The following is a 27,444-nucleotide window of genomic DNA, read 5'->3' as shown; positions in this document are numbered from 1 at the left end:
GAGGAAAATGAGTGCGGCTGATTGCAAGATTAATTCTAACTCCAATTTGAGAAATGTCATACAAGTCATTGAGACCTACACACTCAGTCATCCGCATCTGGCACTTCAGAGCAGGTGGATACATAGACGAGGCAGTGTTGAATAACAATGCAATTAATTGTTCACGTTCACGTTGAGAAGAGCTGATGTGGAGAATCCAAACCAACAGCTTCAGCTTTACCTTGATCACTGTCAGCATGCCGTCGTTGGTGATGGGGTTGGTGCGGATGGTGAAGTGCCCAGAGGGGTCGCCGCTGACGATGCGGTACACCGCGTTCCAGTTGGGGCTGTGGGGCTGATCCCTGTCCACCACCGTCAGGTTGGTCACCACCACGTTCACCTTGTTCTCTGGCACCTCTCCAGAAAACTACAGGAGTGGGAGGCAGAGGAGGGGAGGAGGTGAACGAGAGAGGAGGGAGGAGAGGTGACAGGGGGTGAGGACGGGGGAGGCAGCATTATGCTGATGCTGCTCCAGCGGTGGGCCGGTGCATGTTAATAAGTTGATCGTCATCAATCTGTGGGCCTTCTCCATAATTGTGTTTGTGAAAACAAACTGCTTTTAGGGTCAAGCCAATAACGCTCATTACATAACTACATGAGAGCGAGCGGCGGCAAAACAGATGGAGGAGAAATTAGAAAGAGGAGCGGATGCTGCAGAGAGGGCAGACATGTTTGTTTAAATGTGCATAATAGAGAATCATAGCTCACATTATGTTAATGCCGTCTCTTATTCCACAACGTGTCTTCTAATATGAAACACCCTTTATCTGAACTAATGGATTTGTTCAATTACGTGTTTACCCGTGCAATTTAGGTTCTGATAATTCGCCAAATCTGGCTCTCTAATACGCAATTAGTTAAATTCTGTAATTAAAGCAGCGGTAGAAATAATCATTGGCTAATGATCTTCGTTATGTCGCAAGGAGAAACAAGTCCCCTCTGAACTAACTCTGGAGGAGACTTGGTGACAGCAGCAGAGCCTGCAGAAGAATTTACAGTGCAATCGGATACATGTCCCTCTCTGTGGGGATTTATCTGACCATAGAGGGATGGACACTCAAAAGTACACACACACACAGACAGACACACACACACACACACACACTAACAGCTCTCATTGTCAGACGATAATCTGGGTTTCCTCTTGTGAAGCGTTAACTTGTTTATGGCGTGTGTCTGCCAGCTGCTGTTCACTTTAATGGCTTCATCATCATGGGGTTTGAAGCCGTGTCCAAAACCCACCCGATTCCCTCTCTTCCTCCCGCTCTCTCCCTCCCTTTCCCTCCCTCCCTGCCTATCCCCCGCAGTACGACCAGGCTGATAAGCAGAGAACAAATTAAATATGCACTCCCAGTCTCTGGTGAGTGGGCTCCTCCATTTCATTTTCACCCCAAGCTTTAGCAAAAACACCAGCACAAACCGTCCAAGCTTGTTTTGACAGCCAAACAAAATCTCTCTCTCTCTCTCTCTCTCTCTCTCTCTCTCTCTCTCTCATTCACCATAGTGCTGACTGTAGAGAAGGGGCACTTCCCAAAATGGCCACTCTTTTTAAAAATGCAATGTGGATCCACTGATAAGCCACGAGAGACACAGGCTTCAAGTCCTCTGAAGGATTTACTCGTTACAAAGAGAGGGTGGAAAGAGAAGCAGGGCAAACTAACATGTCCCAAAATGTGTCGTCAGGATTGTAGGATTAAGTTATTGTGTATCATGTGTTGCACTCCCCAATTCAAGTTGAGCTCCACTGCTGAACGTGACTGTGGGGGTTCAGTAGAGTCAGGTCACAGTCACTGCCTGCACTGCATAGATCCCACATGTATTAATGACTGGACTAAATAAAACCAATATAATGCAGGGTCACTTCTGCATGATACTGCCATTCAAATCGTCTCATCTTACACACTGTCTGTAGACATGTCTGGCCTTCACACGTTGGAGCTACACTTCCAGCCAGGGGAAATTAGTGAGGCTACAGCGCTGCACAGACGCTAAATCATTTAAAGAAAATACATCTGCATCAAGGTGCACTGCACAGCGGGGGAAATCTACTGCCTCCTTCCTGAAAACAGACTCAGCAAATGAAAATGTCCCATTTGACATGGCAGAGCTGGAGCTCTACAAGACTAAATGAGCTGTTCTCTTCCTTCATGGGGAATTGAAAACGGCACCAAATGGAAATTAGGGCATTAGGAAGAATAAATGTCCCCAAAACAAACTTGTGCTGATATCAGACTGACATTAGTCCACTTAAGATGGCTCTTATGTCTTTGCTATAGTGTAATAAAGATAAAGCTGCTGGCAACAAGCGTCGATCCTCCACCTTTCTTTTTATGTTACACAGACGTCACGCTGCTTTTCCTGCAATAACAGAAATCTAAATTGAAGAGTGGGAAGCAAAGGGAAAGGAATGGAAGTTAATCATCTCTGGCGCTCCAGCGTTTTCTGCTATTTACAAAGAGCCGCTCTACAGATGAATAACAATTACACATCTGTGAGCCTGTGTGTTTGAGAGTTCATCTTTTCTCCTCACAACTTTTCTAGCAGCTCTGCCGCACCTCCATGTTCAGGGAGTGGACGACCACTGGGTGCACTTCAGCAAAGGTGTGGTAAACTGGAATCGGGAATCGTTTGATTAGCGGCCCCCCCCCACACACACACACACACCCAAACACACAATTGCGACCATAGCAACATTGTAGCTCATCCAAACCCATGTGGTGAAATGGATAAAAAAATCTGGCATTTATTTTTTTCCAATTAGATGCAACATATCAGCTTGGTTTACGCCCCCACAAGCAATTTCACTTAATTAGTGTGCTTAGGATTTCTCTGTGCCTCCTGTAGAGAGCAATGAATTCTTCTCCAGTCTGTTATACACAAATAATGACTGAACTACTCCAAGTCGAGTTGCCTGTGTGGGAAGCGAGACAAAAAAAGTGGAGACTGACAATGCCGCGGAAAAGGCATCTGCTGCAGAACAATTTCTTTGTCGCGTATTTTCATAAGACAGTGAGTCATTGTCTGTGTCTAAGTGGTGTGAAAACAACCAAAACACATTTTTATTCACTTTTACTCATTACCACTTTTGAGTCACACATCAGGATTTGTTCAGCTGTTCTTTTACTTTTGACTTGCACACACATGTACGTGCGTGTCTCTTCATTGTGTGCCCTGCGTGTCAAGGACGTGTCCGTTGAAGCACGGCATGTCCGTTTCTGTTTGGCAGGGGGACTCTGGTCCAGAGTTTGTCCCCGGTGACGAGCGGTGCCGGAGCCAGCGCCGCAGACGGAGGACCGAGCGGCTCTGAGAGGAGCGGCCGACTTGTTCACTGAGCTCTACCCCTGACAGCTGGGGAGCTCTGATCAGAGAGCGCGGCTGGAACTGTACTTGCTATGTGCGCTGATGACGGCCCTGCCGAGGAGACAGGGATCACAGTGTGTGACGCTGACACACTGCCTCGGAGCGCTGCTGCAGACAGCCTCAGTCCCTCAGAAGTGCACACATTAAAGAGTAGCTACAATCCAGGCTGGGCGTGTCAGGCTGCGATCAGCATTTTGATTCTATACGATGAGGCTGAGTTTAGAGAGTCGAGCTACAACATGGAGGATAATACAGAAACCTACACATCCATACATCCGCACACACGAGCATTGACAGTCTCCGCTTTGCTGTTTCTCTCTTCACCAAAAACCTCTCAAAGTAAACTCATCGACTAAAAACACACTACTCCTGACAAACCTCACTCTGCTATAGCGAAGTGGGCCAGCTGCAGCCTGGCTTCCTGTCAGCCCGACGTGGAGGTATCAGGGACCAGGGCCAGATGCCTACAGACAAACCCTGGCCACCAGAGCCCCCCCCCCCGCTGGCAGGACACACACAGAGGGGGAGGAGGGATTATACTTCCCATCTCCAAAACTGATTTCCATCTCACTTTCAGGCACACTATATTTTTCTGTCGCTCTCTGTATTCTTTTTTTTTTTTTTATACCTGTCACTGTGTTGTCATATATTTTATATATATCTGTCCTTACCCCACATCTTTGTAAGCTGTAACATTAACGTTTCGTTTGACGGAGACAAGGTAAAGAGCTTTCTTGAACTTGGATGCTTGTGTAGCCTGCTCTGCCTAAGAATAATCTACCCTTATATACAATACTATATATAGCATGAGGGCTCTATAGAACATTATAGGGATATTTAGGGACTGTACGAAAACAAGTGGGGTGGAGAGGGGAGCTGACTCTTGCCAAGGCTCTTGTCAGCCTTAATCTTAATTCCTTTTTTAGACCCTCCTTTGACATGGGTAAAAAAGACAAGAAGAAAGAAAAGCCGTAACTTCAAAATAATATATTAATGGCAAAGCTAATATGATGAAATACAGCTACAACTTAGATATAACACATTGTCCTGCTACAAAAGAATAAGACAACAAAACAGATACCCATTTTAACTATACATATATATTTTTTAAATCTAGTAGCCATAAAGTAATTACTCTTGATTGGATATAAACCTACAGTTAATACGTGGGTTGAAATCCTCAAAGAGATTCATAAGCTGGAAAGACTGACTTTTCTTAACCGATATAGAAATAAGAGTTACATTGCCAAACGCATTCAGTATTGTCAGAATAGGACTAAAGGCTGTGACCTCCCTCCTCATCTATACTGTTGAAAATGTAGTTTGCCTTCTGTTTACAGACTCCCCTTCATATGTTGTGTATATGTATGTATGTGTTAGACCCCTTGGCCACATTTCATCATGTAAGTATCTGTTAGATATGGAGGAGGTAGTGCCTGAGGGCTTTTTTGTACAAATGTTTTCTGTCATAAACAAAAACTTATTTAAGAACTTTTTTATATAAAAAACAGACCATGGATGAGGCTCTGCATTTTTATGAAAAAAAGGTCAAATCCATTTGAATTGATTGAATAAATACAGATTTTAAGTAACAGTTCATTTTTTTACATAGTAAATGTCTCAAGAAGGAAAAAAGGCTCCTCAGCTTTCAGCAAAAAGGAAATGTACCTAATTCTCCCTTCTCCCAACTAGTAATTTTGATATAGTTCCTTTCACAGAAAAATAAAACATCAGAGCAAAGCTGTGGACTCACCGTCCTGACTGTCAGTTCTGGGGGATTGTCATTGATGTCAGTGATGGAGATTAGAGCTGTGGCTGTGTTGGACAAACCAAAGTTCAAGTTGCCCTCCATGTCTGTGGCCTGGACGATGATGGTGTACTGAGACACTTTCTGCAGAAAGAATCAGAGAAAGAGAAAACACACTCAGATACGCAGATATATCAAATGCTGCAAAAAACACAGACACAGGACTGAATCAATAAATACATATTTTTCCCATTTGACAATGACCCAGTGAGTTAAAAATTAGTAAATATATAAGTCATAAATGAGTGAATGCATGAATAAAATCCTCTTTAGCTTCCAGTGATATGTCAACCCAGTCTGGATATGTGCACATCCTCACTTTTTGAAAAGCTACAGACCAACTGGAGTCTGTTAGGGCACCTGATTTGTTCAATAACAGATTAAGTAAACAGCACAAGCACAAACACACACACAAACGCACACGCACACGCACACACACACACACACACACACACACACACACACACAAACAACCACACACAGAGCAATGTGTTGGTAACAGGCTCATCCATTATTGCCTTAAAGTATTTGTGCTGTGTGAACATGGACCTGCATCATCAGTCATTTTAATGGAGGCCCCGCCACTTCAAGATGTGCCACAGAGCCTCAGAAAATACCGGGAGGTGAACAGGCCTTATTTAGTCTGCTTACTGGAAGGAAGGGAGGTGCTCCCTTCACCCCCCAAGAGGGGAGTACAGCACATACTGCAATGACGAGACAGTGTCACACACCAGGTCTTGTTTGGACACGAGAGAATGAAAAAGAAACATCATGACACTATTAATGGTACTGAAAGTTCAGTCCCATCACTGGAGAGGAGTAGCGCGTGTGTGTTTGTGTGTGTGTGAGTGTGTGTGTGTGTGTGTGTCAGTGTGTGTGTCTGTCCTGACAGTATAAGCCTCTCGGCTTTGTGTTCTTTTCCTCTTCCTATTAATCCATCTGGTTCAGGCCTCCATTGTGTCAGAGAAAAGAGCGGGAGCAAGACGGAGTGGACGTCAAGGACGGGCCAGCGTTCGCCACGCAGGCCCCGGCTGCTTTGCTCAAAATCCCAATTCCCTTACCATGGAAAGCCTGATGTTTGTTTGATGCTGGGCTAGTTTCATCAAATTCACTGCACTACTGGGTCACTCATTCAAAACCACTCGGTGGCCAGTGGCGCGGGTGTCAGGGACTGCCTGGAGGTAGAAGAGCAAACCCAGCAAAGGGACTCGCAGAGGTACAGGGGGCCGTCTTTGCTTCCTTATAGGCACCAGCTGTTTTTGCTTTTATTTCTTCTAGTTTTGAATGTTTTCCTCCCCCCCCCCCCTCTAGTTTATTGCGTGCTCTTTGTTAACATTCTGTGCCTCTTTCTATCTCTCGCTATCTTTCTCTTCACATCTTGGTTGCTCAGTGTTCTCCCTCTGTCTCTTCTCTATCCGTCCATCTCTCCGCCGGTCTCTGTCTATCTTTAAATCTCACATTTCTTTTCCACTTGTGAGGAATGCAGCTGATTGTTGGATCAGTCACACCACCGCAGCCAGTTAAAACACACATCTGGAGTCATTTAGCTTCTCCCCAAGTCACCATGAAATGCGTCGACAAGTTAATCTGCACCGAGGCAATCCTATTAATGAAAACTCAATACTGGCTGCCCTTTATTAGACTCATAATGAAATATCAATACCATCTCTCCTCAAAGAGCGCTTCAGTAAATAAAGCCTTCCATGAATGTGTCTCTCTGCACTCATTTGGTCACATACATCAATGGACAAATAGCACCAGATGACTACGCTGCTAATGGATGCTGTTTTTCATTGGTCAGGTGTAGAGAAGTGACAGTAGCATGGCCAGCAGGTGGAGCTCTCACACAGCCGGGGGAGAAGGCAGATGACTCCCTTCCTGCAGGGTTGTAGCACTCATGTGAGGGCAGTTGCGAGTTTATGGCCCTTCTAGCTCACATGCATATCCGCTAATGCTCCAGCGAGTGGGAACAGGTGGGACACTCAGACTTATACACACCCGGCATATATGGGCATGAGCAGGCACACCAAACACAGACATGCACACACAAACACACACACACACACACACACACACACACACACACACAAACACACACACACACTACACTCTCCAAAAGTAGCTGCCTGAACAAGTCAGTAAAGGGCTCTCTAATGAGTCCTATGGAAGTGCTAAACAGAAAATCTCTGTTAGATTAGAGCCCAGCGCTGGCAGCGAGTACAGCTTCTTGTCCCACCACCGACAGCCCAGTCTCCCCAACAGGCCTGGAGCATCACGGAAGCTGAACGCCATCGGAGGCCACAGAAACACCTGCACGCAGAGCTCCGCCAACAAAAGATTCCATTCCTTTTTTTCAAGCGGTGCAAATGAGGTAGTTAACCATCGTGGAGAAAAGAAACAGGGATAAAGCTTTAGTCTATTGATGTTTGGCAAACAGCAGGCAACACCGGCTCCAAATAGAAAAACTGGCTGTTCAGGGTGTGTAAGCAAATTGACTTGTGCTCCAGAGAGACTTTATTAGCGAAAATACAGTAAAGGAAAACAGTTGGTAAGAGGACAGTGAACAACACAATGGAGTAGAGGTTTTGGGGGCTACACAGGTACAGTGGTGAATTAATTAAGCTGGGTATGCATTTTCACAGACCCAGGTAAGAGAGAGAGAGAGAGAGAGAGAGAGAGAGAGAGAGAGAGAGAGAGAGAGAGAGAGAGAGAGAGAGAGAGAGAGAGAGAGAGAGAGACCTCTGCACTTTATTTGGAGTGTTTGTGGATTGTGTTCCGGTTGCTGGGCTCCTACTGGTCACAGTCATTAGCTTGTCACTTACAATCTGTCTCAAATGCCCTGAGACTCTCCCACTCCCCCTTTCTCTCTCTAGTTCTCTCTCTCTCTCTCCCTCAGTATCAGTGACCCCTGCAACAGTTTCAGTTCAGCTGAGATCTCCTCTATTAAATTGAATGGATTAGATTTGATACCATTCCATTTCATTAAATCTTAGTTTATTTCGATTCAGTTCAATTTATTTCAGTTCAGTCCAATTCATTTACACATCCGATTCTCTAACTCAGTAAATGTAGTCACCTCCGACTAGAATGTTATGTCTTCATCACTGTTTGTTTGTTTGTGTTTTGTTTGTTCTGGTTCCTGGACGGATAAACCATGAAACTTGGTGGACGGATGTGTTACGGGTCAGGAAAGAACCCATACATTTTTGGAGTGAGCCCCAACCCTGTAATTGTTTTTCCACTTTCTTTTGTTTCAATTTTTTTTTCATTGAGAGACTGATATTTTTGAGCTGTTGCAGGTTGGTGCAGATCCAAATTAAAATCTGGATCAAGTACATTTAAATGGGTTTAATAAGGGGGCATAATTAGCCTCGGTGGAGGGAAGAACCCATCAAGTTTTATGGCCGGTCCAGATCATTGGGCATTTTTTCTTTTTCTTTCTTAACCCCTTGTAGACGGATGTCACGGTTTGCCTCAAACCCAAATCCCGTCTTAATGCCGCCGAGGTGACAATTGTGCCTGATGGTGCAAATACTACACATACCAAGGAAGGTATTGGAAGCACTCTGCCGCCATCTATAGGTCGAAGTGGAAAATACATACTAGCCCCTTGGGACTGTGCAGCAAAGTTATTTTTAGGTATTAAGCTGTATTTTAAATACTGTGATGATGGAAGAGCAATGATTGTACAGAAACATGTGTTGTTATTCAACTTCAATCAAAAGCAGTATCAATCTACATACAAGAGACTGGAAAATGTGTTAAATTAAGGTTATGCCCCATTATGCCTAATGTCGCTAATTTGCCTCATACCTTAATTGTATATCTATTGTAAATGCTATATTGAAATAAAAAATCTCCACTTAATTTAGCATCTGTATGACAGCCAAAAACACAAATAATAATATTTTTTTATAATTGGAAATTAATTCAGGCAGTAAGGGGTTAAACACTTTTGACAGTTGAATCCTCAGAAAGAATTTTGTACAAATCTAGATGGAAAAATTCTGACATATTTAGGTGATTTGTATTGATGAGTGTTCAAATACTGGTGTTGAGCCAAATGAAAATCCGGATCTATTAGATAAAAAATATTTTCAAAGGGAGGCTAGTCTTTCTCCAGCTGCAGGATTATGTTTTTTTTTTCATTTCTTTTCATATTATTATGACATATAAATTATTAAGGTTATAAGACCACTTCCTTGTTTATGTTTCTATCGTAAGAGCTAAAGAACCATGCTGATCGACCCTGTGCGTTCGACTGAGTGCCTGTCTAGTTACAAGTAAAGCACCGGCCGCTGTGGGACTTCTGTTCTGTCATACAGTACATCTTTTTCTAGTTAGTTCTAAAATATTGCAGAGCAGCTTGTTTTACTTCCATCTTCATCACCCATTCCTCTCTGTTCATCCCTCGCGCGGATGTCTCCCATGTTGGGTTGAGGACACAAGCGGCTCCCGACTGGTTTGAAGACAGCACAAGCCAGCGGAAACGTATTGGCAGCAGCACGCAGTTCTCTAAAAGCTTTTGTCTGAATCCCATTGTAGAAATAATCACTACGTAGGTAAATCTGACATATAAACTCTGAAACCACTCAGTTATATACGCCTCCACATTAACGCAAACAGCTCAGAGTCATCTAAGGGGTAAATGAAGGCTGTGAGTCACATAATAATAAAGCTGCTAGAATAAAACACACAGACTGGATGAGGCATTCAGTTAATTGTCTAACTGAGCCTTACAATGCAGAGTGATGGACAGACTCATTGGCTCCAGAATGTCACAAACAGACGAAAGCAGATAAAACAAAAGGTTCTTTCTTCAGCAGTAGATCATGTCAGGTGTGACCTCTCTCTTCAAAGAGCTGCAAGAGGAGAAAGGTCTCTCGGACTTAAACAGAATAACAATCCAAATGACATTATACAAAAATGTCAGCCAGCAGAGCACTGTGCAAGCAATAGTGTACAGTCGCTCAGATCACATTCTGAAGTGAAGAACAAGGGAGCAGCTGTAATTCCAACTCCAACTAAGGAAGCAAAAAGAGGAGGAGACGGGCAGTATTTGGATTGAATTAATCAATAGTAGTCATAGTGCTATCCAGCTGTCACAGGCTAAACTGTAAAAACAGAAAATGAGTTATTATGAGAGATCCTGAATACAATTAAACTGCCAATGGGTTTGAAGCAGACACTTTACCAGTACCCTCTGATACCATGTAAAGATCTCTGTGCAATGGTTATTTAAGGACACGCTATTTGTGGTTCAAGAGGAATGTTCACATTTAAACAAAAGAGGGGAAAGGTTGTTCTAGGTTTTAGATAAACTGACACTGGAATGACACATGATTTAACATTCAATAAGGCCTTACACTGAGATGGGAGTAGGCCACATGATGTAAAAATATTTCCCCAAATGTAATCTGGTTTTAACACAATATTTTGAAATAATATTTGGGATCTATCGAATTGGTTGTGCTCTCTACCTGCTGAATGAAAACATCGGGCGGGAAACAAAAACAGAATGCCTCTCAAGTTCAGTTCGGGCTCGGCAAATCTTCTCATGGGGCTCAGTCGGGTTACTGCCTGAGTCATTTGGCAAAATATGAACAAAATATACTTTCATCATATCAGATACAACTTTTGATTATTATGTGGCTTGTTTATATATATTATTGCCACTGATATACCCTAAATTGTGGTTCTTCTTGGCTGTGCCAATGTTGGCAATTATTAAATCAAATTAAATATGACATGAGATGACTGAATTGTGTACACACGATATTGCGAGCAAATTATTCTTTCAACTCATCAGCTGATCCCAGAAAATAACTGTAAATGATACTGTGATTATTTAAGAGCTGCTGAAAAGAAGAAAAATATTTGACATAAGTCCATGGTAGAAATCATCTACAAGATAAAAATGGAAAGTGGCATAAACTAAAGTGGCATAAGTGAAATAATTCACTCTTTTCTGAAGATGAAAAGGTCAAATTCAATACTCGCTGTGTTCACATAATAAGGTGGATATTGAGTTGATCTTTTCTCGACGGAGTGTTGGCTGCAAGCAGTCAGCTTCCACCTACATGCATCCACATGCTTCATTCAGCAACACGCTCACAATCCTCTGAAGGATGTGTTGTCTTGCTTCTGGAGCTCGGGTGTGAGGCGGCGAGTTAACATAACTCGCCGCCTCACAGACAATAAAGCCTCAGGCCCATTTCAGAAGCCTGCTCTCAGCCTCTATCCTCAGTTAGGCTCTGGAGAACTTAATAGAGCCAGGCTGTGGGCTCTCGTGTCCTTCAGGGAGTCCAGGCGATGTCCTAATCGAGGGCGAGACAGTCCAACGCTAAGCTGGCATCAGTCCGACGGACAGCCTGGCGCCATCCCGCACCACACCATGCCACACCAGAGCGTTCCAACCCGGGGCTCATGGGAGATTTAGACAGCCTGGGGTAATGAAAGACAACAGCTCTGCCTGCCAGTGGAGCTGGTGCCATGGAGGGAGGGCACCAGGGAGGAACATCCACGCCAGCTGTGGCACCCTGACATCTCCCTCTATGCTACCTGCTGCATCAGAGTCGTACTTCATTACAACTGTACTTCACCATAGGAAGCCTGCTGGTTTCATCTATTTCTACAACATACCACATATTTATCTTTGATCATTTCTGGGTAGCAGCTCAATTTGATGCGAATATAGGGGAATATATCAACATCTTTGCTTCTGCCTGAGCCTGTTCAGTCACCAACACAAATGTTGCTTAAATCTGTCCATATCCTTTATGCCTATCCTACAATGTGTGATGAGGACTGAATAAAACTCAATCACTAAAAAAAAGATACTCCAATCAGTCAACAAGATACTGGTTGAATCTAAAAATCAACATATCAAAAATATAAACATTCACCTTCACTTCCTGCCATCGTAATTTGAATTTGATCTTTACTGTGGCTCAAGAGGTAGAGTGGGCCGTCTTCTCACCAGAAGATCAGCGGGTCGATCCCCGTCTCCCCAATCTGCCTGACGGCAGCACTGGCAGTGTATGAATGATGTGGCATAAAGAAAGTGCTGCACATAGAAGCAATGAATGAATGAATGGCTGGACGGCAAAACGGTGCTGTAAATTGCTCTAAGTGGTCCTGAAGATGAAAGTGGTATATAAATACAGACCATTTACAATAACTACCGTACATCTCTATATCTCTTAAATGCTGAGCATCAGAACAACACACAAGTAGCTATTTTATACTTATACACACATATGACCAGCTCTTTTAGGCTGTGGGATAACATGAGATCATCGTGCATTATTCAGGGTTCATACACATTTTGACCAATGGATTTCCATGACTTTTCCATGACCTTAACCAAATTTCCATGACCAAACATTTTGTGAAATCTCGGTGTATTCACGAAAAAGTGACAAAATTTAGTATTCAAACTAACAATGAGAATTCCAAGGCATACAGTATACCTTAAATGACACAAACCCAAGTATGCCTGCTTATATTTTAGCGTATTTCTTTAAAAGCGTATGAATTATTCAAAACTCAGAGTAAATGAACTAGGGATGGGCATTCGACTAAATTGTCTTAATCGATCGTTGGGAGAATTAACGATCGATTTTCGATTAATCATTAATATTTTCATAATAAAATTCACTATTTATAGGCTATATTAAAATGCAGTGAAAATAGAAAAAACACAGCGTGTTTCCTCATTGAGATCTTTATTACAACTCTTGTGGCAGTTAAACGGGATTCGTTCACTGGTTACAATTGAAAATATGCGCTGCTGTACTCTAAACTAAGCCCCGCTGGGAGCTTGCTGGATTTGACGGTTTTCGCCCTCTTAGTCAAGTTATTGTAACGCCCTAACTCCCGGAACCCCTCACACAGACCCGGGTCTGTCTGGGTTCCCCTCCCCATGGACTGACGATTCGTGTGCAGGTATGAAGCCGAGCAGCGCAGGTTAACTCTGGGCTGCTTTCTCCAACCGCTAACATCCTCGCTGTGCTGCGTTCAAGGCAACTCGGATATTCCGATGTCCTGCCACATAGCGAACATGCAATAGTTTTCATCACTGAAAAAATAATGTCATCGATGAAATTCATCGTCTATTAATTATGCCCATCCCTAAAATGAACAACACGAAAATATTATTATGACAAATTTCCATGACTTTTCCAAAACTTTTGGGAGAATATTTTTTTCCATGACATTTTAAAATTCCATGACTTTTCCAGGTTTTCCATGACCGTACGAACCCTGGTTATTGTGCGATCATGTCACATTGAGTCTTCCCCTGTATGAAAGGTGCTGTACAAATCAAAATTGACTGATGTGGTGTCCGAACAATCAATAATAATTCCTAACCGGGAAAATTCACATGAACGCCATCTCAAGTCGGAACAACTCAGAGAGTCTGTGGAACTATGTTGTACCTTTAAACGCATGAATACAAGACATTTTATTTACAGTGTCCATGTTTCTCACATTCTGACCTCCGAGCAAAAGAACAAACCTTCACAACTTGGGAATCTGTCCCTTCCAAGCAGCACATGTTCTCACAGTTAGACCCACAATTATATCCATTCGACGAAGATGGAATTCGAACCCACGCATGCATAGCACAATGGATTAACAGTCCATCACCTTACCCACTGGACCGCCGTGTTTGTTCAGTTGCTGTGGGTCATTGGTATTCACTGTTGTCAGAGGGAAGTGACACTGAGCTAACCTCCATGTACCTCTCTGGCTCCTCAACATGAGACAACCTGTTTCACCCCTTAATTAGCACATGAATATTCCAGTTACACGGCAGAATGGTGCATGTGGAGTTGAGGTGTGAGAGAGAGTGAGACGGGAGAGGAAACAGAGGATATACAGCGTGTGCAGCAAAGGTGTTTATCAGGAACTCATTGTCTCTAGAGTGAGAATTCATATTCATATATTTGTGTCGATGCATGTCTTACGCCATTGTGACTTCTGGGATCAGGTTTGTCATTCTTCAGTGAGATGCATTAAACCGTGTGAGCTTCACTGCGTCTCCCACCACAACCATAGCTGCACGGGAGTGTGTTTGTGAACTGGTGCCCGAGTGTTGGAGCATGTTTTCTATGTTTAAGCTGACGACCTTGACAGCAGGTGGGTGAACTCCCAGGTGTGTCCCAGTTTTAGTGGGAGGATCAGAGGCAGGTGGGACTGAGCCGGGCTTGATGTGTCCAGATTAATGAGCTCTCTCTCACTCACATCACTTGCTACTGCTGCCGCCCGGGCCAAGCTGGAAACAGGGACACAGAGCTGGCCCACGTTCACTAAACTCATTTATATTGTCACACAAATGTATCAGGCTATCATGCCATGCCAGCTCGCTACAAAAATTTGGATTAGGAACGAGCATTGATGCATTGTTTTCCTCTGCTTTCAAAACCTGTTTCTGTTCCTGAGATTTTAACTGTGATCATTCTCCAAATACGCTTGCCTTACTGTTAGTGAAGTCCTGTTTTAATTTCCAAAGTGATCTCTAGCCGAGATGGACCAGCGGGACTTCCCAGAATATAAACATTATGACACACTTTCGTCTGTGCTCTCATGTCGCTGATAAAATCAATCAACAAAGTTATGAGAATGATCCAAATAATAAAAGCACATGGATCTGAACGTTTCCCCATTTTCGCCAGTTGTATATTCTTAAAATTTTAACCATAGAGATAAGGGAAGGTGTGTGAGTGTGTCTGTGTGTGTGTGTACACAGTATGACAGTTAAAGGCTGCAGGCTGGAACAATCTGCCATGGTTAATGCCCACTGTCACCTGATCCCAGTTTGGGATAAACAGACGTATACCCTGCGTGACCTCCACCATTAGTGGAATAAGATAGAAGATTCAGCGGGGACAGTGTGTTTGAGGTATTGTTGGTGGTGTGTGGGATGGGGAACAACCACAGCAAGCAATGGCCACACACAAACCAGTGGTGGATCATTATATGTGATCTGCTCCATACCGTGACCAAAACACGATGAGAAAACAGGAAAAAATGTTATCATAAAAGAAGTTTCATCAAAAGCAATGTAACAAAGTTTCAATATATATCAATTTAATGTTATAAAGGAGATATAATGATCGCCCAGCCATAGTTTATGTATGCATTTGCAAAAACCTAATAGCCAGTGAAATCTAATTTTAAATGATAATAGTTACGGTTGAAAGACACATGGTTTCGGGAATTGTAATACAAATGATGGCAAAACTTTGAGATACAATATTTATATATAAACAATAGCTTACGAGTATTGCAGCTAACTTGCATTTGACTCATTCAACATTTCTCTGGCCATAGGAGACAAAAGCTGGAAGTGAAGCTCTACCTGGCTGTGTGTGTGTGTGTGTATGTGTCTGGATATGGTGCAAGGTATTCTCCCAGCAGAGCAGCTTTGTGATATAATAAATTACTTAGTGGAACTGCTGTTTTGTTTTCAACTTTGTTCTTGAGCAGATGGGACATGGGGGAGCGAGCCGGTAGCTAGCTACCAGAGTGTCTGGAAGTCAAGTACACAGTCAGTATGGGAAGAGCCAAAGAGTAGCTCAGCAGTTTGGAAAACAGGGGGGAACAGCAAAATATCTGCAATGCCAGTGTAGAAGACTAGAAACAATACCTTCCAAAATTTTAAAAAGTAATCTGTACTCCGGCCTAATTAAATCGGTGGTGTGAAACCATCGAATATCAGCCCGGGTTTTATGTTATTGCTGCGTGGGCACATATTTCAATTAAGCACATTGCTTAATCAATTTGAGACCTTACAAAATAATAAAGAAACCCAACCATGCGATGGCAGTAGCAGGGATACACAGCACATAAGGTTGACACCGACCTCTCTGTCCAGGCCGGCTGCCACTGTCACGATGTCTCCGGTCTCACTGTTGATGGTGAACATGTTGGGGATGGGGCTGTGGGGTGTCTGAGAGAGGATTCGGTAGCGGACCATGCCGTTCGCTGTGGTGGAGTCGTCCGCGTCGGTGGCTGTCACCTGCATCACAGACGAGCCTGTGGAGAGAGAGTTAGTTAGCAGGGAAGACTGGGAAAAAGCCAGGTCAAAGGTCAGAAAAGGTCAAGCTGGAAAGAGGTAAAAAAAAAAAAGAAGCCGTCATTAAATTTAAGGTCTTCTGCCCACATACATTATGAAAATACATATAGTGCACAGAAGCGTTCTTGCAAGCCCATTACTTTTATTGAATTTCCAGCAAATATCAAAGAGAAGAAAGAAAACTCAAAAGAGAACAACCCCATTTATAAACATGAAAGAAGTCATTCAGACTTAGCAAATTGCTGTGACATTCTCTGTTCTTTGGGAAGCAACTTTTAGTGAGAGCTCTTTTCAGAGCACCGCACAAAATCACAAACAAAACCTGTTAAATGGGCCCCTATTTTAAGCTGTACTGTTTTGTTCTCTCCGTATAGCCAAGGCATAGTTTCCCTCTCTGCAGAGTCCATTTAGTAATGAGCAGCGCTGGGTCGTCTGCCACTTCCACCATCCATTATTTCAGCCTTCAGCGGAACTGTGGCTGCCCTTAATGCGCCCATGCTCTCTCCCTATTTGTCTTAGAATCACAGATAAACACTGCCATTTAAGGCAGACAGCGCAGAGGTGGTGAGGTGGCAGGAGCGTGCACGCGTTCCCCTGCGTCTACTCACACATACGTCTGCGCATCTGTATGCATGTGCCTGTGTGTGTCCTCGCCGCACGCATCAGGGTGACAAGGGCCTGTGTCCCCACATCTTCCCCGAGCAGAATTATTGATTTGCACGAGTTTGTCAGCTAGGCTCACAAATGTGATCAGGCAATTAGGAGCACTTTGTGCTGGAAAGAGGAGAGATCACCTCGCCTCTCTCGCAGGGTTCTGTGAAAATGTCACTTTCCATCAGGCAGCCATTTACAGGCTGCCACCACCGCCGCGGCTGCTCAGAGGAAAAGAGTGTCGGCTCGCAGGAGGAGGATGGCAGAGAGAAGAGTCGGCTGAAGCACAAACATGCTTGACAAGGAGAAGGTGCTAATTAAAACGCCTACATGTTAGATTGCCTTCTCTAAATTAATTCAAATAAAACATTTCTGATGGATTTTTTCAAATGTAGCACTGTTTTCTTGATAGTGGGCACCGGAAAGTGTCTCAGCAAACGAATGCATAAACACGCTGTTTACCTCAGTGGGCTCGATGGTGGGGGTTGGATACCATGCTAAGAAAGTCAAGTTTTGCCTCAGCACCTTAGTAATCACCAATTAATGTAAATAAAAGTAAGCATAGTGGAAGCAGGAGAGCTGCTGGATCCATGGCAGGCCTGACAGTCCCCCGTGGGCCTCAGCAGTTACAGGTGTCTCCATTCCCATAATTGGGTGTAGATGGCACTATCATTCCTGTGACAGCCTGCATGGACAGGATAATTGTAGCCTCGAATTTCTATTTCAAACTTCATTAAGTTTCAAAGCAGGATTTGTCACTTTGTCCGGCGAGAAAAAGAAAGAGAGGCCAGGAAAAGACGGGGAGAAGAAAAACAAGCACTGCAGCTCCACCAAGGACAGCCACGATTTATAATCAACCTCTCCGGTCCCGCAGGAAGGGAGGAGATGTGATAGGGAGCCACAATTTGGCCTTTCATATCAACGAGGAGGATTCAGTTCTATGATGATGATGCGCTTTTAGATTCAAAGAGGGATGGCCATGCCTGAAACGGTTCATCTCCGAGCCTGTTTAATTCCTCTTTAATTTGAACGCTTATTCCAAATCCTAATTGCTTTTCGGCAAAAATCGCTGGAGCTGAAAATTTCCGTGGTCGACCATTTCACTCACATGACCGCAGATCACTGGAGAGGACTCTCTGCTACCTAAACGTAAGTCGACCAGAGTCAAGGTCTGACTCTCAATAGGAGGGAAGAGGAAGAAAGCAGCAGATGACGGACTGAGCAGAAACACGGAGAACACAGATGCGAAGATAGAAAGCAGCGGAGGAAACTGCAAAGCGGAGAAAATGATTAAGATTAAGAATAAAGCTGCAACGGTTTTTAAAAACCATTAAAGGCAAAGGTGCAAGGGGAAGACTGGGGGTGAGAGGGCAGGGGATGGACGGCATAAGAGGATAATAACTCCGTGGAGAGAAGATAGAGGTTGCCTGGTTGAAAGAAAGAGTGGCCACGGTACAGCAGAGAGAGAAGGAGAATCAAGGGTGGAGAGGTTTAGAGCACGAGAGAGGAGAGGTTGAAAGAGAAAAAGGTGGAAGCCCGGTGAATCTTGGTGGAAGGGAAGGAGGGAGCGACAGTGTTCACACAAAACCCACTAATGGAGATCACAGCTCTCATAGGACACAAGGACACAGTCGCACCATTCAGACCATTCAGACCATTCAGACCATTCACAATCATTCCGGTTAAGACTGACTACCGAGCGTTCAAAAAGGGCAAACGCACAGGAACCTTCATGGAACCTTGATCTCTCTTATTGCATGATAGACATTCTTGCTGATCTGTATCTACCCGCTGGTATACAGGGTCATAGTATCAGTACAAAATCGATAAGCAGTCGCATTAGCATATTGTTTGTGTAGGTTTTTTACAGCAGCATTTCACCTATTTCACACACGAAACTACTTCACCAGCAGAAACAAACATCTGAATCGAGTCTCCTGTGGGTCGGATGGAGCTTGGACAGGATCACCTCATCAGGGTTGTGCTGCAAATACCTGTTAATGCATAATTCAATGTTTCTGATCCATTACGTGGAATTAAAGTTGAGATAGCTATGCCTCTGCTGCACGGAATTCGACCATTCCTCTTCATTACTTCCATGGAGGTCAAGCTTTCAGCTTTCACCCGCGTCTGTTTGTCTGTTGGTCTATTTGTTGGCACCATATAAACTAGGAGGAGGACATGAGCCTTAAAAGAACCCATTAAAGGAGACATATTATTCCGTTTCAGCTTTAGTTTTTCCTCTTGTGTGTTATAGTTTTTTTGTGTATTGTTCTTTGTGTGTTTTAAAGTTTTTATGAACTGCCAAGTTAAAAAGGTGTAAATAAAAACACTTCATGACGTGATTTCTGCATTGGCTCTAGGACTTATATAAGCCATTTTCAGACATGGCCTACGGGTGAAATCCGGAGAATTGGCTGCGGAGTTTACCCAGACGCTGCCTTTCTCACGCAGCGGGAGGTTCTCTACACAGACGCCCTCACAACAGCATCCGATCCTCCGCATTATTCAGGCGATAGGTGGAGCATCCGGGTGCAGCGGGACGAGACAGGAAGTGACGCATTAACTCTGATGCTCAGATCACGTGGTCATGTTTACAGCACCCCAACACCTTCATCAGCTCTTATCACCACAAACTCAGTCTCATCGGTGTCTTCTACGTGTATGATCAATTTTATTTTTTTCGCCGTCTGTCACGCGCTAGAAGTAATCCTCCCCCCCCCAACTCGGTCAGGATGAATTCAGAGGGAGATCTCGTGCTGTGTTCACACATCGAGGTCTCCTGGATTTCTACAGACTTTACACTAGGAGGTCAGGCAGATAAAGTCCGTACGGAGCTTTTCTCTCTCAGACGATTGCGCTCGAAGATGCACCTCCCAAGAAGAGAGTACGGACGATCTGCAGAATTCAGTGCATGTCTGAAAGCGGCTATAAGAGGCACAGTGAGAAAAACTGGTTGTGCTCCTCAATCTCTCCATCTCTGCACTCTATATGCCAATCCCTAATTACCCCCCCACGAAAAAAAGGCTAGATGGAGTCATGCTTTTAAATCTCTCCGCTACTGTTAAAAAACTATTCAAGAGAGAGAGAGAGAGAGAGAGAGAGAGCACCGTGAGAGGGAGATAGAAAAACAGCACCCCGCCCCCCCCCCCCCCCCCCCCCATGGGAGGGCCAATCGACTGTAAGAAAAGGCACTCAGCCTGTGGTTTTGATCTCACTCTCTCATTTCAGATTTTTTTTGAGAAAGACGATCCATAAAAGGGAACAACTTGCTGTCAGAGTTGGGGAGGAGGGGGAGGGCAGGAGAAAGGACTGAACATCACAAGGCAGATGTTCTGGGAACACGGCAGCCTCTGAACACGAGAGCTTTCTGAAGGAGTCACGCCATGTCCACACATTTCTTATCCGCAGGCTTGAAGAGTTTCAGATGATTTTAGTGAGCTTGTAAAGGCAGCGGTGTTTCATGTGTTTATTTTTTTTTTATGTAGCCTTAGCTAATGCGCATATTACTTTTTGCATGGCAGGTTTCACAGGATTAGCCTCAGAGTTTTCACAATCAATCTCATTTACTCCTCATTAACAACAAGTAAGTGTGATCAGCCTGCTCACTCTGCCATGTGCCGTTTTGTTAGGTTTGATTGCCAGTGCAAATTGAATTCCATTAGTCACAGGTTTGTCTGGTGCCGAGCGGGGGCCGTTTCAAACGGATCCTGACTGACAGCCTGATCCGATCTCTCCCTGTGTAACATCTGGTGACGATGATAAGGGTGGTTCCCTGTAGGCCTCTGTCTTTGATGGCTTCCCCACAGTGCTAGATGTGAAGATGTGTCGATATGCTTCAGAGAACCTCAGATATCAGGGTCTGTAGATACATGATGTGATACCAAAGCAACCTTAAACACATATCTCCCCTTTACATGGAATTAAGAAAAAATACAAGGGTTTGTACACACTTTTCAAATATAACAAATATTAAACATTTGAACTGCTTCAGTTTATTCAGACGCTCAGGGAGCGCACCAAAGATTAAAGGCCTTTGTTCAGAGGTTTCTTCACTATCTTTCCTACTGGTGTGGGTGAAAACTTGGAATTGAACTTTTCTACTTTACATACATCACAGTTCATCTTTCAGTTAAGACGCTGGTGGATAAAAATACCTTCGGCTAACTGTTGAAACAATGGAGATTGAGCACTGAGTTGGCTGCATGCCAAAAATCCCATCTGTTACAGGGAAATACTTTAAATGTATCAAGCAAAGCACTGAATTGTTTTCCCTTTTTGTTTAAGGGTTCCATATTTTACACATTTTCATTGTTTTATTTGAAGGTGTGATATGAGAAAATATAGACTTGTGCTTTTAAGTGCAAAATAACACCGCAGTGTAGATTTACATGTCCTCCCTCATGCTTCTCCCTGGAGCGCTGATCATAACATGTTTTTGAGTGATGCACGACCAGGCCAATTACAGGTTTAGCCTGCAAATGTAGCATGGTAAATGCCATTGGCGATGGTCATGAAAATGAGCCCAGCAGACAAAGTCAAATTAGGACTAAAATGCTCCTGCTAGATTTGTCTGGATCATCTGGGGGCATCAATGGACGATGAGGGTTGAGTTAGCCCACTGCCTTTGCCTCCAGCCAGGGGAGAATGAATCTGTGACCATGGGGGATACCCAGTAGGTGGGTGATGGGCAGCTGGGAAAGCAGAGAGTGGACTGTGGTGAGTGGAATACGAGAAGGAGAAGGAGCAGTCATCCTTTCTATCACTGCCAGACAGTGTCTAGTGAGTAAGGGATTGACTGGGATTGCAAGCGAGAGTGAAATGCTACAGCAAGTGATTGGAAGAAACGTCGACCAGAGGTGGCATGTACTGGGAACTTATGGTGGAAATATGATGAGCCAGGGCAACAGCTATGGATACAGCTACTTATCCTCTTTTCAGAGCTCCGGCTCCAGGTGGTTTTCAGTCATAATAATACCTGGATTTCAGTCCAAGTGTCATAACTGATGAAACTACAAAAAACAACAAGACAAATGTTATCAGGATCAGGAGTGTTAACAGGATTAAATGTAGAAACGATTGTTGAAGAGGTGGAGCAAACACTTAGATTTCAGGAGAAACCTTTGAGAAAGACAGAACAGTGGGTCAGGAAGCGGTCGTGGCCTAAAGCTGGGACTGTCGAGTGCTGACATCACAAAGAAACATAAGTACTGACAGCTCGTTTTAAAAAACACTGTCTCTGAATATGAAAGTGTGTGCCCTTCTCTGTGATTTTCACATTTTGGCATTTTCACAGTATTTACATGGCACCCTTTTTAAACAAAAAAGCAGCAAAGAGGGAGGCAATCTCACTTTTTACAATATGGGACCTTTAACGAAATTGCACTAAGCAGCAGTGGTATCTAGTCATGCAAATAATGTCCTCTTAGGCCAGGTTTTAGACACATCTTGTGTGATACTGTAGGACTTAATATATCATGATTTAATAATAGAATTTATTAATCAATATTTTCTGATGTCTTATCAATGATCAGACCTGCGGGCAGGGAGAGAAGGAAAACTGAGGTATTCCAGCAGCATCTCTGCCATGTCACCTGCCATAATGTGGTAGGACGGAAAAAGTCTGTCGCCTGAGGTTCCACCTGAGGGATTTCCATGGTCATCTTTTTATGCCACTGAATAATTCAAGCCAAATGCAAATGCAGGATGCACAACAGAGGATTCCGTGAAGCTGTGATCTCGCGGCCCTTCTAATAATCACTGAAAATGTCAGTGGTGATATGAAGTTTCCATTAGTTATTGAAGAAATATCCACAATAATAATGTAAGAATAGTGAATTCAGAATTATTTGTGCTGGACGGTGCCTTAGTCCATTTTAGTTTGGATCTTGAACTGTGTGCCAAAACCTTTTAAGGATCGGTGCAGGGTTTCCCCTACAATGGCCACAAGCTGCTTCTTAAAGAAAAGTCAGGAAGGAGGAGGTCTTCTTAGGCTGCGTAGACCACATGGGCCGAACTAAATTAAGACAGTCTGGAGGAGAAAGGATTTCCATTATCAGCCTCAAAAGCTCATTCCGCCCTTATTCGTGTTAACTGGCAACAGAGCTCCGGTTGGACAAAACAGGATAGTTTTACTGCTGCTAGTTTGTTTTTTAACCATACCACATCTCGATCACCACCTGCTGATACCTGGCTAAATAAATGTCAACTAAATGTTTTTAAAAGATGGTTTCATTCATTATGGGAAGCTCTCATCCCACCAATACATGAACTAGTGTTCAAGTTTCCAGCAAGTTTGGTTTTTATTGTTTTTTTATTATACAAACTAAGTGAAATGTCACGATTGACTACTGCAGCTCAATCTACTGTGCAGACTCATACCGGACTTACTGCAGTTTCATTTATGGATGGTGCGAGCATGTGCATCATCCATCTTTATATACGGTCTAAGGTTCAGAGGAGTCATGTACTAAATGTTAATGTTTTGGAGGTTGCACTATTTTTTCTGATCCTGTCTAAACAAAGGTGTCAACAACAGAGTTTATTCAGTCAGAAAGGATATTAATCAATGCCCACTACATCCAGCACACATCTTACAGTTGGCTGTGTTTCTTGTTTGTGTTCAGTTCAGCTGGGGATGAAAATACATTTCAGCAAAACTTTGGCTTCATTAATAGTGCGGAAAAGTGGCGGAGGACATATTAAAGGATTAAATGGGCCAGAGAAGTATAAAATGTCTCCCTGAACCCAAACTGGAGATGAATCACACTCATTTGGGTTTTCTTCAACTAAACAATTAGGCAAACGTTGGTTTGTGGCATATTTGCCTAATTAAAATGAATCAATTCAGAGACCAGTGACTGAGCTTTACACACAGTTTGCCTTGTTGACACCAAACTCTCCACACCTGACGCTCTTCGCTCCACAAACAAATGTTACCAGGCAGTGACTTTTTTAATGACGAGCAGAGCAATTATGCCGTACATGCTGTAATATGTTTCTTCTTAATTGGTATAGCAGATTGCATTCTGTTTAAAAAAAATATTCGACTCAAAGACTTTTGTCGTCACACGCTCCCATTTTAAACTAAGCAGAGAGTATCAAAGTGAAAAAGGAAGAAAGTAGCTGTGGGAATGTCTGGTTGCCCTCGCTAATTAGGAGCGCTGGATATGCTGTAGACCCGTGCTCCACTGAGGAGGAACCGGTACTCACACACACACACACACACATGCACGCACAAAGACACACACATACTCACTGATCCATACACACACGTACGCATGCACAACAGGCTTTCCTATATTGTTTACAAATCCCCCTGAGATTGAACTGCAGCCAAACAGTATCTGAACACTGTGAAGAAACACACGGGTCCTCGGGGCCTGATTGTTAGAGCAATAGTTCTTCCAGTAGAGACAAGAGGGCTACTTGTATATTCTGCTCTTGTCTCTCGCTTGGCACTGACCAACTCTGTTTCGCGATTTCAGAGGGAAGGTCTACATCTCGTGCTCGGTAGAATTTGATAATGATGCATCCAGCCAAGATACAGTAACAGAAATATCTCATGAGCGTGCCCTCGTCTGAACCAACCAAAAACTTCACGTCACGGAAAATTCACACCTGGAGGTGTTGTTCGCGCTGTTCAAGTCCAAGATTATTCAAAACCACTGGAAGTGAGACCATAAGATGTAAGACTTTGTGTGTGATGGAAAAAGTTGGAACGTGGTTGATTTGAGATTCGAATAAGGTGACGCACAAGCTCACACCACATAAAAGGACATAAACAGGATCTTCACACAAGAGATTTTAAGGTACAATCATCTTTTGTCTAGAAATTTTTAAACATAAAGATGTTTATGGATATGATAGATATCCATAAAGTGATAATTGCCTTCAGAATTCCCTACAGAGTACAGAATAAAAGCAACAAATATACGTTGTAATTTTCTGGGCATTAAATTGCCAGGTTCTACAATCTAAACTATACAATCATCACTGATTACCCGTACCCGATACAGAGGTATTTTAAGGCTTTCAATATGAATGAGATAATCAGAACTGAACAAAGCGTTTCCCCTATAACATAAGGTGATTGCACTTCCTGTTCACAAAACAACTTCTGAGCTTGTATATTATTGCTGCAGAAACTGAATTAGAGCATTTCGAATTGTAAATATTGTCAATATTTTGGTATTTGCAATATGAAATCGGGGGGTCGTGTCATATGAAAGGAAGAATAGACAATAAAAGTGAACTGACCAAGTAGGATATGAATAACCTCCTATGTGCAGATGCATTAGATGACTTCTCTTCTGTATTAAACAAACGATTAAATGTAAATCCCCACATCTACTTGTTGAGGCTGCCCCACAGGTCGTGAGATAAATCTGAGTTGTGAGTTGATGAACAAAATAGGAAGGCAGAAGAAAAGACCCATTTCTGTTTTGGGCTCTCTTCTTCTTGTTAAATATGTAATAGTTGTACTTCTTCGGGACTATAAAAATATTAAAATTATAACATAAGTATGGAAATTTGCTCCACTGCAACGGCTAACAGACGATAACCACTGTGATGACTGAGGTCGAAGGTGGATACTTTATTTTACAACTGAAGCTTAGTAATTTTGTATTTTGTCCATACACTGTCCAAGATTCCAGGATGTTTTTTTCCCTTTACTTTCATAAAAATGTAATCTATAGGAACAATATCCTATTCATTTTGTGCCTAAAAGCTTTATGATAAACGTCAACAAATAGAAGTCTATATTAGGGCTGCAACAGCTAATCTGTATAATTGATCGGGTCTGTTATTATACAATGCACAGTGACAATATCTTCTTAGGTGGTAAATCAAGTTTTAAAGCATGAAAACAACTTGCTTGAAGATGTTGCATTGCAGAGTTTTATGTAAACACAGACAACAACTCAGCTAAGTGCAGCTATTCAGCTCTGAGTGAGGAGAGGTAGCCGTTATAACTTTTCTTAACAAAGTTTTACTATCCAGTATTCTCAAATTATATAGTAAGATTTAAACAAATTTTGTCATTCATATGTGTGTGGTTTCTCATTATGGATATTTACAAGTCAATTGAATTATTAAAGGATATTTTAATCTTTAATTCTGGTTAAATAAAAAATTAATTCACCTCAATTTAAGATACCTTAAATTAAGTTCTAACTTGTCAGAATGGTGTGATAGTTATCATGAACTTTAATTATGACTCATCTGAATTAAATCTGGGATTATCATCACCGTTAAACTGTAGATGTATGTAATACATATAAAAACAGTGTTGTACAAGAAGCTGAAGTTGCTTTTTGAATAAACTGCTGAAAAAGGTAAACTGTAGTTTGGGAGTTTATGTTGTACGAAAATCACAGATCCTTTTCTTTCCAAAGCACAATTCCACTGCAACAGGGATTTTAAGTGTCACATTATAGGATACTATAGTGTTCACAGCGTTTTATGTGCATCACAATGTTGTTTGTTGTGTGTAGTTTTTGTCACGTGATTGTCTGGCTGTGTGGCACATGATGAAGCACCAAATATACATTTATTTATTTATCTAGAAGAAACTCTTACCTGGTTTGGAGCCTTCAGCCACAGAGCCATTGTACACCTGGTTGTGAAACTCAGGCCTGTTGTCGTTCATGTCGATCACATAGATGTACAGATCGATTGGGTTCTCCACCTGGTTACCATTCATGTCCACTGCATGCGCTCGCAGCTGTGAACATACAGAATAAGCACAAACGAGGAAGGGATCATTAGAATTGAATATTGTATATTGGCTTGAACTGATGAATGTAGCTTGACTGATAACAGGCCGCTGGCTCGATTGATATAACAGTGCGAGATCTGTTCTGGACTGGAACAAGGCACAATTTGTATTGTATTTCTTGTCTGTCAGCAGGGCACCAGTATACTGATGGTATCCTGGCAAAGGACCACAATAACACAGACAGGGGCAAAGTAGTGAAAATGCTCCAGACACAAACAACACCTATTTTACTGTTAGCCCAGCCAGAGTCCTAAAGCATATCCGAGAGGTGTTGCTGCTCAAACTGTGGCTTCCTTTTTAGTTCGGGGGAGAATGTTTGTCTCAATTTATTTTGACAAAGGAAGCCATTTGGATGGTTGTCTTGCAATGATGAGCTGTTCCCGGACAATTCACAGTGTGAGAATAGAGACGGCGAGGACGTGGAGAATGAAGAAAAAAAAGGAAAAAAAAGAAGCAGGACGGGGAACAGGCGAGATGAGATGGGAAGAGGAGAGGAGGAGTGTGACTGAGCCTTGTGCAAGTAAATGAGAGATGAAAATACAAAGAGGCAGTGTGGGGGTGTGGGGGCTCGAGCGGGGGGGGGGGGCTGACAAAAGCAATCATCATCTACACTGGGATGTCTTAATCTCCGGTGCTGCTGCTACACACCCTCTACTCCCCACCAATCCCCACTAATGACATCTAACATAACGCAAAGCTTTGTAATAGCCTGGAACCAAACCG

General features: G+C 43.0%; 1 protein-coding gene across 1 annotated transcript in view; it reads right to left on the bottom strand.

Moving 5' to 3' along the window:
• Nucleotides 1-27,444, bottom strand: part of cdh4 (cadherin 4, type 1, R-cadherin (retinal)) — a 75,679-nt gene that overhangs the window by 15,814 nt on the left and 32,421 nt on the right. Inside the window, exons 4-7 of the mRNA XM_062396442.1 lie at nucleotides 26,523-26,667; nucleotides 16,077-16,249; nucleotides 5,153-5,290; nucleotides 221-406 (exon numbers count right to left, since the gene is read on the bottom strand). Coding sequence (XP_062252426.1) covers nucleotides 221-406; nucleotides 5,153-5,290; nucleotides 16,077-16,249; nucleotides 26,523-26,667 — 642 coding nt within the window. The remainder of the gene's footprint in view (nucleotides 1-220; nucleotides 407-5,152; nucleotides 5,291-16,076; nucleotides 16,250-26,522; nucleotides 26,668-27,444) is intronic.

Source organism: Platichthys flesus, chromosome 2 (assembly GCF_949316205.1).
Source record: "Platichthys flesus chromosome 2, fPlaFle2.1, whole genome shotgun sequence".
NCBI lineage: Eukaryota > Metazoa > Chordata > Actinopteri > Pleuronectiformes > Pleuronectidae > Platichthys > Platichthys flesus.
This window is presented reverse-complemented; position numbering and strand designations above follow the sequence as displayed.